Raw genomic sequence first — 13492 nt, forward strand, 5'->3', positions numbered from 1 at the left:
CCAGCACGCCCCATTTCCCCACTCTTTCAGATGAAGCTGGGTTTTCCGTGTACCCCGGCGCAGCTTGTATCAGCCGCTGTTGCTGAGGCTTCCAGGGACTGAAGCTACCAACCGTCACCAGAAAAAGAAACTCTATTTCTGGGCTGGTCCTGGAAAGCCAGCCCTGCGGATGCCAGCAGGGATTCAGAAATCGTGGTTTCTCATGCCTCCCTCAAAAATGGCACTGCTATTCTGAGAGGAACAAACTACCCCCAGTTCAAAATCACCGTTTTGGGAAATTTTTTTAGCTTCTGTCTTTCTCTGTCTTAATGTAGGCATAGATTACAACTGCAACCTGGCAGAAGGATACCGCACACACAAATACATCATGGACAAAGGTACATGCAAGCGTCAGTGGCCAGCAGATGAAGACATACCCTCACTGCTGCGGTGATGTTCCTGGCCTCCCATCAGCCTAATGTCAACTCCCCAGCCCAACACCTGATCTCTCACCTCTGCTTCCAAAGCAAGACACACTCAACCTGTGGCCACCCCAACAGCTACAGGGGCATCCCTCCGTGTCCCGTACACAGCGTCAGGATGCCAACAAAGCTGGTTTCCTCATGCAGGAGATACATTGGTGACACTGACCCACACGTGCCCTGGTGCCCTGGTACCAACACAGCCATGGGCGTACAGGAGAAACGATGGCTGGGGGACCACCACAGAGTTGGGTGCAAGGGGCTGCTGCCCCAACTCCTGCCAGGGCCTGGGTGAGAGACGGGGGAACAGCAGACACCGAACGCAGAGCCACCACTTTTCCATCCCCACGTAGAGCTGGCTGGAAGGCGGATATATACAGGAGGGAGGCAGAGTCACGGCGGCGCATGGGAACCTCGGCAGTCCCCCAGAGCCCCCCAGCAGCCTCTGCCTGCTGCCACAGGGCCCCTCTGTCCGTGTGGATGGAGAGGGGGACCAAGGCAGGGGGGATATCTCCCATTCCTCCCAGTTATGCATTATGCACTGGACACCTGCATCTTTGTTCTGAACAAAACACGTCCACCTCTCCTAGATGCATATTTACTTGGTTCTGCCACAATATGAACAAAAAGGAAGATACGCCAGTTTTGCATGTCTACATGAGCCATCTGCTTCTATTTTATTGATAAAAACCTTCAACAACAGCGTTCACCATAACAAAATAAGACTGTTTCTAAGGTGTGGATGGTTGTATGTGTGTGTATAATTTCAGCTCAGAATTCTGCAGAAGCTGGGTTTAATGCTTTTTTTCCAGTCAGATATCATCTAGACATTAGTATTCCTAACGCAGCATATAATTAGCAAGAGGCAATATATTGTATGATCATGCACGTTAGCACTTAAGTAGAATAAAAATGTTTCATTGTCAAGTACATGAAAAGCTAAGAATAAAACCGTACCACTCTTCCTGTTGAATATCCAAACATCTTTTCATCGTATTTTTCATCTTTTTTATCACAGTTTTGCACTTCAGATATCTCTTTCAATCACACCCAGTGCAAGTGAAATGATGCTCATACCATTCCAGTGGCCTCACCAGTCAATATCAGCCATTTATTAACTAGATTGAAGGTACAATTTTCAGTGCAAATCTTTGAACTTTACAGAAGTGAAAAGGGTATATGAATTTGTTTCTTATAACCTTCACAGTATGAATAATTCTCTTTTTACCATAAGAATAATTCAGCAATAAATTCAAGCTCTAGAAGCCTTGCTTTTGCACCAACAGAAGTTAGGGTCCTGGCCCTTTTATTAATTTGTCTGCATTGTTATTAAAGTGATCGATTTATAGCTAAATTTTGTGCTTGTACATCTCAGGCTGGGAAAGCAGAACTGAGATTTTTATTACTCCTGATGCACCCTCAGCCACAGGGCTGAATTACTCAGAATACCAACTGGCTTGCTACCTGCCCATGGTCTGTGCTGAGGATATGACAGCAACGAAAGGAAAAGCCTTAAGGGCAGATTATTCTACTAAATGCCAGGAGGCAGATGCAGTAAGTGGGCTCACAACTCGGTCCTGCGGCAACACACCCCATATAGAATATATTTCCAATATAGAAAGACGCCAATGCACACTAAAAATAACTTATTATATACACTATATTTAAATCAACAGTCAAATATACTTTGAGATGTGCTTCATGCCTTGGGGCACTCTACCACAAAAAACATTTTTATATACACACATATAAATGCCATGCAGAATTTAAATGCTAAGTCTACCAAATGATTACTTCATTTACTCTTCTTGACAAACAAAACCCTCTGCTGGGAAAAAGTCAATGAAGTTACAGCTGAGAATACAACCCAGCAAAACAAAAAACACAGCAATGTCAGCAGAGGACTACGGGAGAGGTGTGGTACCAGTTTCAATGAAAAATTTGTGCTTGAGGTGCCATGTAGTGACAGCAAGAGATTGGAGGATAGGTTTTATCCTGAGCACCATGAACCTAAAATATTGCCACCAGGCATGGACCTGACTTAGAGCAGACCTCTGTAGACATTAATGAGAGGGTAGGAGGTGCGATGGTGGAGACAGTGTGAATAAAAAGCACCTGGAAACTGTTAACAAGACACAACAAGGATAAGGAAAGCTGGCAAAATTGTATGATTTTTCCCAGCTGCCAATGAAGACAGAAATTTGCAATCTTCTCCTAAATCTGAGAAATTAAGGGAGAGGGAAGTACTTGGCACAATAAAATGCCTTCCCCGGAGGTCAAGGCTAATTAATGGTTGTGGGAGTCAGGAAAGAATATAGCTTTTGTCTGAATCCTGAATCCTTCTCGTTCTTCGCCCTTGGCCAAGATCAGCTTTTTGTCTCTTGTTACTCAATGAGATCAGCCCAAACTGGCTGTGACATTACAGGGGATAGACACCTCCAGAGTATCTGGTATCTATTCAATGGTCACCCATTTAAAGCTGTGAGGAAACACAAGAGCCAAGAGGTGATGTCCTCACTTCCTCGCACCTGCAGCTGCCCAAGGATCTGTGAATTCTGTTAAACCACTTTTGTCAAGAAAAACCCAACAATTGGCTTTCCAATTTTCTAAAGAGATGAACAACTAACAAGCCTGAAAGGAGTTTCATAGCTCCCATCTGGCTTTTGGGTCTCTTGAACTTTTTCCAACCTCTGCTGGCCAATGCTCACTGGATGCAACATGGTGATCGTAGAGTTTTTTGTTGTGCATGATCATACAGACTATCACAGCCTGCCTGCATTGCTGCCAAGTGGCCGGTTTTCTTCTGTTTCTGAGTGGTACCTCACCTGATTCAGGATTTTATGTCCCTGTGATGGGCAATACCCAAAACCCATGCAAGATCCCAAATTAGGATCAAAAAATTCTCAACACGGGACTTTTATCTGCTTTCTACAAGCACTGGGTTTTCCCAGCAATGTGTATAAAGACCTGACTAGTGACAGAGCTTTGCCCAGGCTGTTCAGCTCTGCAGCAAGATCTCAAAATTCATCCTGCCATGACAAATTCAGGAGCAGGAGGGGGAAAAAAAAAAATCTCACCTTCAGCCTTCTATTTTGGGGGAGCAGCACAGGGAGAGCCCAGCCTGCAGCTCTCCTCTTACACCCTCATTTGTACAGATGGCTTGTGTGGAGGAGAGAGGGATCGTAACGCTAGGAGAGATGAATGGTATCTACCAAGTTCTTTATCCAAGCTACAGTATTGACCTATATCTGCTTCATAAAGGTGAAAAAACATGGATAGCTGTGTGGGTTGAGCGGGAACATCTTCCTGCTGCCAGCTGGCAAACAGCTTGGGGATTACAGCATGAGGATTAATAGCCTTTGTCATTTGTAAGTGCAGATGCTAACCTTACTCACATGACAGACTGATCTTCTTTGGATTCTGTGCCTGTTTGCTGTTCCAGAAAGATGACCTTGGGCTGCTGTGAGAGACAAAATATTTACACATTCATTTCTTAAGGCCTACAGCGTAGGCTGCAGGAAGACACGAGCTCACTCTGCACTGAAAAAAAAAAAAAAAAAGGAAAAGAAAAAAAATCTGTATGCCTTCAGCAGATCTGAAGCTAAGGAATCATGCAGAGACACTGGGTTTCAGCTTAGGCTTGATGCCACTGCAGCCCAGCTGTGCTGCTTTCTGGAGTACAGAGTGAGTAAACTCCCAGCCCTACAGCAGCACAAGCACACTGAGAGCCTTCCCTCCCCACCATCTTCCCGGCCACTGGTTGGGGTTTTCATTTCTTTCGTGACAGCTTGTTAAAGCTGCACCAGATTCCAAATAAACACCCAAACCAGCTATGTTGAATTATCCTGTATGTCTTTCCAAGCTTTAGGATCTGTCAGCTTCTGGCTGCTTTTATCACAGAAGCAGATCAGTCGGGAGCCAGCATCACTGCCTGGGGTATGAGAACGTATTTGCTGGGGTAGCGCATGCTGAAGAGAAAAACCTGCCTCATTCAAATGTGAGCTCTTCTACAAAACCTGGCTGTTGGGTTTTTTTCCATTAAACCATAGTTGCAAACATCACACTTAGTACATTTTAAACAGAAAGCCGATGCTCCTGCATACTAATTCCTTCAGGCTCTGTTGTCCTTTTACAGAACACGATGCTTATGAAAAAAAAAAAAAAGAAAAAAAAATAAGAAAGCAAAAACAGAACAGGTTGTTTCCTCTGTCATTAACTCAGTCCACATTGAGGTGAAGGATGTCACTATGTAATTACTAAAGTAACACAGCCCAACCAACAAGCTTCAAACTCCACAAGTAGACTAGAGATCAGGGAGGCAAGGTCTTGGTAATGAGCATCATAACTTTAAGATGACCTCTGCAGGAGTCAGCTCCCCTTCAGCCTGGGGATAATGCGATAGGGAAGGCCATATTCTTTGCTCAGCCATTCTGTCCACCTTTTGTGCTGAAGGGCAGAAGGCAGCTGAGAGGCAGAGAGATGAAGTGCAGCGATCATACAGATTAAAGATGATGATAAATATGGGAGTGGAAAGAAAGCTCTACAGGCACACTAGCTCCAAGGTCACCGCCAGCTTCAACTGAAGGAGAAAATGAACTGCCACCAGAGGAAATGCCTGCTCCTCTGCCAAGCTGCCACCTTAGGCTTTATGCTGAAGAAATGATCAATAGCAGCTGGCAGCCTTTGGTTCTGTGTGTCCAAGAACATCTAAAGACATTCATGACTGAAGATCAGTCGACTATGTAAAGCACCAAATAACTTCTCAGGATCTTCAGCCGCTAAAAATACATTCAGGTATTGTCTGTGTGCCCCAGGAGCTGCACAACTCCTATTACCCTGCAAGGGAAACACAGACAAGCCAGAGCGACAGGAGCGAGCAGCCCACAGCAGGGTCCAGGTAATTAAAGACACAGGTAAAAAGGAAACCCAAACAAATCAAACGACGTAGCAGACTAAAGCCTTTACAAATGGGCACTTCAGTAAGCTATAGCTGTAGCTCAGTGGGCTAAAAGAGGTACTCATTTCTGTGGGCATCAGTTGAAAGTCAGCATTATTACAGGGAATATAAACGTGGTGAGATCATTCTGCTCTGTTGTCAATACACATTAAAAACAAAAAATAAAACAACAGCACAGAACCTAGCAGGACAGGGGCGTGCTGGCTGGAGAGACACCAAGGAAGGAACAGACTGCAATTAGCTGAATGACACTGTTCAAGATAGAGATGCATCCAGAGCACTTGCCCACAACATTCTGGGCTTATGCCAGTGCAGTCAGTTCCTTCTCACACAATGGTTTTGTGGATTTTCAGGCTTTTTTCAAAATTCAAGTAAGCTACAAGGGGATTCCAGAGAGTGGTGTCAAAAGGGGATGAATTATCTTAGAAAACATGAGTATATTCTGAAACGTCCATAATCTGGACTTGCAAGAGCCCAAGCATTCCCAGAACCAGGTCAGCCATTGCTTTCCTGCTCACTGAACATCCCACAGCTCTTCCCCCCTCTTGGAACCCCACAGAAGGAGAGATCAGTCATCAGCATCAGCATCCATGTGGGTGGAGGTCAGTGGAGTGCAGGGTCCCAGGTCTACCAACCACTGCCAACTCAAAGCCAACTACAAGTCAAGGCTCCCAAGGAATGGAAATCTTTCTGGAAATTCAGTCTTGTCAGCCATTTCTAAAGGAAACAAGGGGTTAAAGCAGCGACTGAAAGGGCAGTGGTATTTGCATAAGAAAGACCATGAGCACAAGCCCAGCCTGTATCAATATTAGCAATGACTAATTCAATCTGTCAATGGGAAGAATTACGGGAGCTCTGGAATACAGGGGAGCTGCTACAAAGCCTTCAGTTCACAGACCCTCAATACCGAAAAGAAAAATAAACTGCAAAAGCAACAAAAATTCCCCAAAAGAGTGAGCAAGCATGAGCACTCCCAGCACTGTGTTCATCCCAAGATTCCTAAATTCCTTCATTGCTTCTGAATTTACTGAACCTCACAAATGTACTGCTCAATATGGACGTGACAACAGGTTTAGCCACAGCTCCATTAAAAGAGTGCTCCCCTTGCCTCACCCCTTTTCCCTTCCCGTCATTTTTTTTCTGGTGAAACATCAGGCCAAATGCAGCAACCTGCTTCCATCTGAGAGCAAAGTTTTAACATGTGCTCAGATATTAATTTACACTAAGTAACCTATTTTCACTTGCTTTCCTTGGACTTCCAACACTCCCAATACTCAACTCCCTTAACGCTGGATCGTCAGAAAAGATCTTGACGTGAAAACGGCATGGAAGTCCAAAATCAGTTTACTTCACTGCTTTTTAAAATTATCTTTTCCAAGAATTTTTTTTCAATCACACTGTTACTTATAAATCTGAGTTATCTCCAGTTCACTGCTAAAACGTATTATCAACTTAAACTTTTCCCTTAGCTAATCATTAAGCATAAACAACACTTAAAAAGGTCAAGAAGTCATGAAGAGACTCTCAGTAAGTTTATTATACATACACATCCCAGATAATAAGATTACTTATAAACACTTGTATACACATTGTATGCAGTTCAGAAAAAAAAGATGCATATTGGAAAACAACTGAAATCAGCAAATGCACTTTTTCAATTGGGCTGTTTCCTCTACTTTTTTCTTTTTCCAGAAGAAAAGTACATGATAAAAAAAAACATTTCTATTCTGCTGGTTACCGCTCATTTTCTCTCACATTGGTAATACAACAGCATTGACAGTGCAGTCAAAAATGTATTTGCTTACTGAGCTGTATTTGGGTTAGATCCTGCTTTGTGATACAAAGACCCAGCAGTGCAAAGCAGATATTATGCCAGCTTGTCTAGGCAGTGGAGGACAACCCTCCTGCATAGCATACCCACGAGTCTTACCAGAAAAACGATGCTCAGACAGGTAAGTGATAAGAATATATAAAACCATGGTCTGTAGAATAATCTGTCTCACCTATACCAGAAATTCTTCTACATGCAGACTATTCTGTCTGCCTCATGAGGACAGACAAAGCCTGTGCATAGGACACCAAGTGATAACCTGTGTGTATCACACCACATGCAGGGTGTCTGCAGGGTCTGGCTAGCCTGGATGTGATGCAAACCAGCACCGAGGCTCAATTTTGGTCAAATAGCCAGTGCCAAAAATTTGCACTGGTTAGATTTGCACAGCACCGTTGAAGGGAAGGAGACAGCCGTGGTGCAGTATGAGGCAGAATTTGGTGTCAGGTCTCAGTAAATGAGACAAACCTTTTCAGCAAAATATTTCCTGTGTCTTGCTATCAGCAGGACTGGAGAAATGCCAGTCCTCTCCTAGAGAGCACAGAGAACAGGAGACTGGGCAGCTGATAGGATTTGAAGATCTCAGCACCTTACTGCCTACATACCATCACTACACTAGGGGATGAACAACCTCTGCACACAGCATCGCAACAGCTAACAACCACTAAACTTTCAGTAGTCAAGTAGCAGACTAAGACACGTCCCCTAGCCATTGTCTCCACAACTTCAACTCGCAGAGACCGGAAAAAAGATTAAAATGGAAAATGAAAATATAGTCTGAAAAGTAACTACATAAAAGTGTCATCGCCTCATCCAGCAAGCCTGCTCCTTGCAGTGTTTTCAGTTAGAGGCAGGAAGCATAATACTTTTCGCTGGTGTTAGTTCAGCAGAGCCAGCAGCCCCTCTAGAAGGTCCCCCAGATGCTATTCCTTGCCTGCAGGAGAGTTCACCCCAAAGATGAGGTGACATGATCTGGCATCCTCTACTGCTCAGTGCGCCAAAACCAGTCCCCTTTCATATCCCAAGAAGATATTACAGAATAGCACATTTGAAGAGTAGCCCTCAGCAAACTGAATTGTGCTTAACTGAATCACAGAGAAATCATGGATCTAAAGCCTTCCTGTGTAATGCTCACAGAAATGCTTTCCTGAATGAACCTTACTTTTAAAAAACAAAGTAACACATGGGCAAAACAGTGATGCAGTAGAGTGATTCAGGCACAAAGGTGGATGTGCAGCTTGTTCTGGTCTTTTTTGGTATTCATGATGACAGAAGCCATGAACTTCAAGTAAGCATCTAAACATGCATTCTATAATTGCAATATAAAAGTGATGCTAGTTACCTCTCGTGCAAACCTATGGCAATGCAGGCTAACAAGGATGCACAGGATGCCTAATTGAAAATACTGGTAGTGTTTAGTCCTAATATCAATTTTTTTGTACAGGAAAACAGTAGTAATGTCTAGGCACTTAAAAGTTGACAGAATTCAAGAGTGCTTTCCCATGCTGCTGAAAAATATATCATCCAGTCTGCAGTGGTATCAAATGCTTATTTCTAGGACTTAGAAACACAATAATAAAAGGGAAAGAACGTGATCTGCATGCAGGTTAGCCTTTCTGTGAGCTATCTGCGTGTGAAGAATATTTGCAAACTTCATTAATATAAATAAGGGGAGGAAGGGAAGAGAGAGCTTATCCCAGAAGAAAACAGTATCAAAATCAGTCTGTCATGATGAAGCCTATGACAAAATGAGCAAGACAATGACCAAGGAAAGGGTATTGTAGGTATTCCCACCGTTTCTTCCTAGGATTTATTATTTGGATGTAAAAGATGCAGGACAACCTGGAAAGACAAGAACTAAACTTGCTTCACAGGCCTTGCCACCTTTAATACCCGTGACTGCTGACACTGAAAAGTCAGGTTAAAGTGTACGTGACCTCTCAGAGCATGGCGCTTGCCATCGGATAGCTGCTTTCTGCTGACTGAGGACAAGGGAAGACAGCCCATAGTTCCAGGACCTGCAGGCTGCCACGGTAACCCTAGGACTCCAGTAGCGTGTGCCACCTGCAGACCTGTGTCCCTTTCGACTCCTTCATTTCCTGCCAATGACTCTGCTCTTCCTCTCCGCTGCTGTTCTGACCCATAGAAATCCAGCCGATCATCTCTTTGCGCTTCAAGCTGCGTTTGTTGTATATGGAGATCATTAGTGTGACATCAGAGAGCTGGAAGAGGGCAACCTGGAAGATGAAAGTTTCCTTGTAGACAGGGTTGGGTTGTCCTCGGCGGATGGAGGTCTTGCAGCGAGACATCTCCTGACCCACCGAGTTCAGCAGGCAGAGCTTTCCGTAGGTGTCTAGGACAAAAAAGAGGAAATAATACGTTTGGCACAGTGACAAGACTAAACAAAAGCCCTAAGTGGTCAAAAAACACCCAAAACCCCCCTCCAAGTAGAGCAGCTTTGTCTGCAGCGAGTAACAGATGAGGGCTGGACTGTCTCCTTAGTAAAATCCGTAGTAGGAGAAGCAGCAGGTGAAAGCACCTCTTGGATTTCCTCATATTCAGCTAGGGAGAAAAAGGAAGGAAACTGATGCATGCTTCAGCCCTACTCTCTTGGAAAGAGCAGGAAATTTGTTTCTCAAGCCTAGCAAACATATCTAATACTAACTGCAACTATGAGCATCTCTATGGATTCTCCACATCTCCACCTTCCCTTCTTCTCCCTCACAATAAAGCTTCATTGGGGCTGTTGCACCAAGGCTTCCCTTGGCTGCACTTGCCTCTCCATCACTCTCCATTGGAAGAATGCCTCTATGACCTATTATTTGAGATAGCAAACAAAAAGGGTACTGAAGCAGAAGGAAAGGAAACCTACATAGACAGTGAAATGATTTGATCTCACATGACAGTTTCAAGGCTTTTTCAAAATTCTCATCTTTCTTTTTTGGTGGACTCAAGGTCAATTTTATTCACTATTTAAGACAATACAAGAAGTAAAAATGCTTAGTAGATACAGGGAAGGGATGGTCCAAGTCAGTGTTCCCACAAATTCACCCTTAAAACTCTTGCCGTCTCCTGTATTAATTTGTTCACCTCTGTTATGGGGTCATTAATACTGTGGTCTCTAGGCAGAGCTCTGTGGTCCCAAAGCTCCACAGACCCAACTCAAAGTTTTCACCTCGCTCTGCATGTGACAGTAACAGATCACTCGGTTAGAAAAGTCCCCTCCTAACCCCTTCAAAATCTGTGCCTAGATTTCTGCAAGTTGAGTATTATTTCAGAGTGCGCTGAAGATAGGAAATAAATAACAAGCCTCCATCTCTTGTCTACAGCATGTCTACCCTCTTCTGTTCCCGTTTGATGTGCTATTTTATGCACTTATCTACTGAGCAACACAAGGTGTGAAATTACACTTCAGGTGTGAAAACACTTCTGTGTCTCCAAAGCAGGGCTTTCCACTCCTCTCAAACTGTTCCACTGAAAAAGCTGTCAGGAGACTGACAATCGAGGAGCAAATTGTGAGCCTGCACAGCTGTACAGCTATCAAGTTACCGTGGGGAAAGTTCAGTCCAATCATTAGCTGGGGGTGCCAGCTTGGCTCCCAGCGTAACACTGGAGATGAAGTAGATCTTGCCAACACAGACCTACTTGTTAGACAGAAAAGCAGAGCTCTGACATGAAATAGTTTCCTGATTGTATCTGGGAAGGAAAAAAGCTGCTTTATCAAAAGGTGGACTAATTCCCACAGTAATATTCAATGTTAGTGATGCTGATGGACTGTAACAACTTCAGACCCATCAGAAACACAAAGCACAAGACAGAACTCTCTCCTCTAGCTCGATTCAAGGTGAAACCATGCAAGGTAACCACCAGACACAATCTCTTGCAGTACTCGTAGAGATGTCACTTTGCTTTGCACTGACAAAGCAGAATGTGCACCGAAGCATTCCTCATGTGAAAGGCTGCTGCTCTGAGGCTGCAGGAAACTCCCTGGAAATAAAGATAAGCAGGCAATAGGGGTTTTATGGCTTTTTTTAATGTATTCAACTTTTTTTTTTTTTTTTTTTTTTTTCAAAATCTCTGCCAGGCTGGTTTTTATATACAAACAAACAGCTAATTAGTACAATTCCCTGTTTGAATTTTAAAAGTTTCATTTCTTTCAAATTGAACGCTTACATCTTCTACATCATTTCTGTACACCTTCCAAGACTATCCCATTTACAGGCAAAATGCTGAAGGGACTCATTTCTCCTGACACATGTTGTTGATTGCGGAGACCTAGGAATTCATGGAGATGAACCTTCTCTATTTGCTCCTGGCCCAATACATCCATTTTTCTCTAAATATGTCCTTGGTGTCATATCGTTTTCCCCACTACCCTCTGAGAACTGCTATGCTGAGGGTGAAGGTATTTGATTGGGACATGGAGCAGCACTGGAAAGTTTCTGCTCCTGGACCCCTTGGCAGCTCCTGGGAGGGTTTTCCCGACTGTGCTGGGGCAGGGTATGGGCAGAGCAGAGCAGCAGTACGCAGTCAGGGGTTGTTACAAACACCCTCACTGCTATCCCACCTGAGCATGGCATGGTACAACATAACTAACAGCAGATTAAGTAATTTTAGTTTAGATTCCCATGCTACTTGAGAGAAAGGTCATCCACACATGCCTGTATCTCTTTTTTGGAGAAGATGGGGGGGAAGTCTAGATTTTCCTCTCAGTAAACCTTCCTATTATCCTTCCTTCTGACTGCCACCAGTATTGGCAGCTCAAGTGGGATTCATCACACCTAACAGCAGGTACATTCATTTGAGTAGTCCCCAAAGGTGTCAACCAATTTATAGTCAGTGCCACCAAAGAAGCACATGGCATAATTCAGCAGCAATCTAGTAGACAATGCTACCATTACAGACGATTTGGGTTTTAACACTAAAGCAAGTGCCACAGTTAAACACTTCATAGGATGCTGTTTCAGGATGTCCCAGTTAATTTTCCAGGCAATGAATGGATGAGTCTCTTGCGGTCATCTACTCTAGGATGTCACATCCCTGGCTGAGGACTCAACTTTTGCAAGTGGGGAGTAATGTATCTGTCTTCAAAGAAAACCAAGCATTGCACAACCAATGACTTAAACCCAACAGAAATCAAAGTCAGAAAATTAGGCTTTTTCTTTAATACACATCAGATCTGCTATTTAATTCTGCACCAAGGCCTTGTCTATAGAGTTCCAAGGCTGGTGGGGATTCTGCAGGCTGGAAGGAGACTATGATCAGGGCAGAGCTAATACCAGGAGCCCTACTCATACCCATGTAAACACAGGCACAAACCCAGTGCAAGTGACAACTAAAGCAGGCTGCTAATTCTTCTCAAATTTATTCTACTGAGTGTATTTTACCAGCCAAAAGAATCAAGCTTGCCTGAACAGAAATAAAAGAGTAGGTGTGGATAATATATTTAGCATCTGAAATTTGCTTTGCAGAACTGGTACGTATGAGGCTGAGCTGTTATTCTGTTTCACTAACTACATTTTAAGATTGTGGTTTGCCCTTACTGCATTGTGCTCCTTGCAGCATCTTTTTAGGTGTCTTATCAGGAAACACTTTCTAGTTCTCCTTGCGGTCCAGTTGGGTCCTCTGAGATGGAAAGCTCTGGTTGGCTTTGACAAAGAAAATCCATTTCTGAATACACAGTGAAATTAGTGGAACTACAGCAAGGATGAACTTGAAAATTTACTGAAGAATGTATGTGTGAGAGCATCTATTCATTATGAAGGCAAACATTTTCCATCTAATTACATGCTCAGATTCAGTAATGGCCTCATTACTGTGGTATCTCAGCACTCTGCACTCTTCGGTGTATTTACTTTCATGCCACCTCTGTCAAGCACAAAAGGAGGAGAGATTAAGGCTTATATTCTTTATAATTGTTCACCTTCTATTTAGGCACCTATCTCACTGACATGAAGAGCAAGACCTCTTAATATCTGCGGGTGTCTGAAACTGCAGCTTGCCCACAGTTACACAAAAGTCTGTGAAAAAGCAAGAACAAAGTCTAATTTTGCTGAGACCAATTTTAGCACCGCATCCACCAGATTCTCCTTTCCATATAAGCTTTGGAACAGAAGTTCTTGCTACAGATCATCTTTACTCTAAACTCATATTTCATCTCTGGTATGAGTGGACTGAGCAATGTTCACGTATACATAAAGTATCAACACCTCTGCATTTAATACCAGAGTGAAAAAACACTAA

General features: G+C 43.5%; 1 protein-coding gene across 6 annotated transcripts in view; it reads right to left on the reverse strand.

Moving 5' to 3' along the window:
- Nucleotides 1-1120: 1120 nt before the first annotated feature.
- SYT16 (synaptotagmin 16) overlaps nt 1121-13492 on the reverse strand; it is a 63183-nt gene continuing 50811 nt past the window's right edge. For all 6 annotated transcript variants that reach the window (XM_026849836.1, XM_026849841.1, XM_026849839.1 and 3 more), the window contains one exon: nt 1121-9602. In XM_026849836.1, coding sequence (XP_026705637.1) covers nt 9289-9602 — 314 coding nt within the window. In that variant the 3' untranslated portion in view covers nt 1121-9288. The remainder of the gene's footprint in view (nt 9603-13492) is intronic.

The sequence above is a fragment of the Athene cunicularia genome (assembly GCF_003259725.1).
Source record: "Athene cunicularia isolate RWA chromosome 5 unlocalized genomic scaffold, athCun1 chr5_part1, whole genome shotgun sequence".
NCBI classification, from domain to species: Eukaryota; Metazoa; Chordata; class Aves; order Strigiformes; family Strigidae; genus Athene; species Athene cunicularia.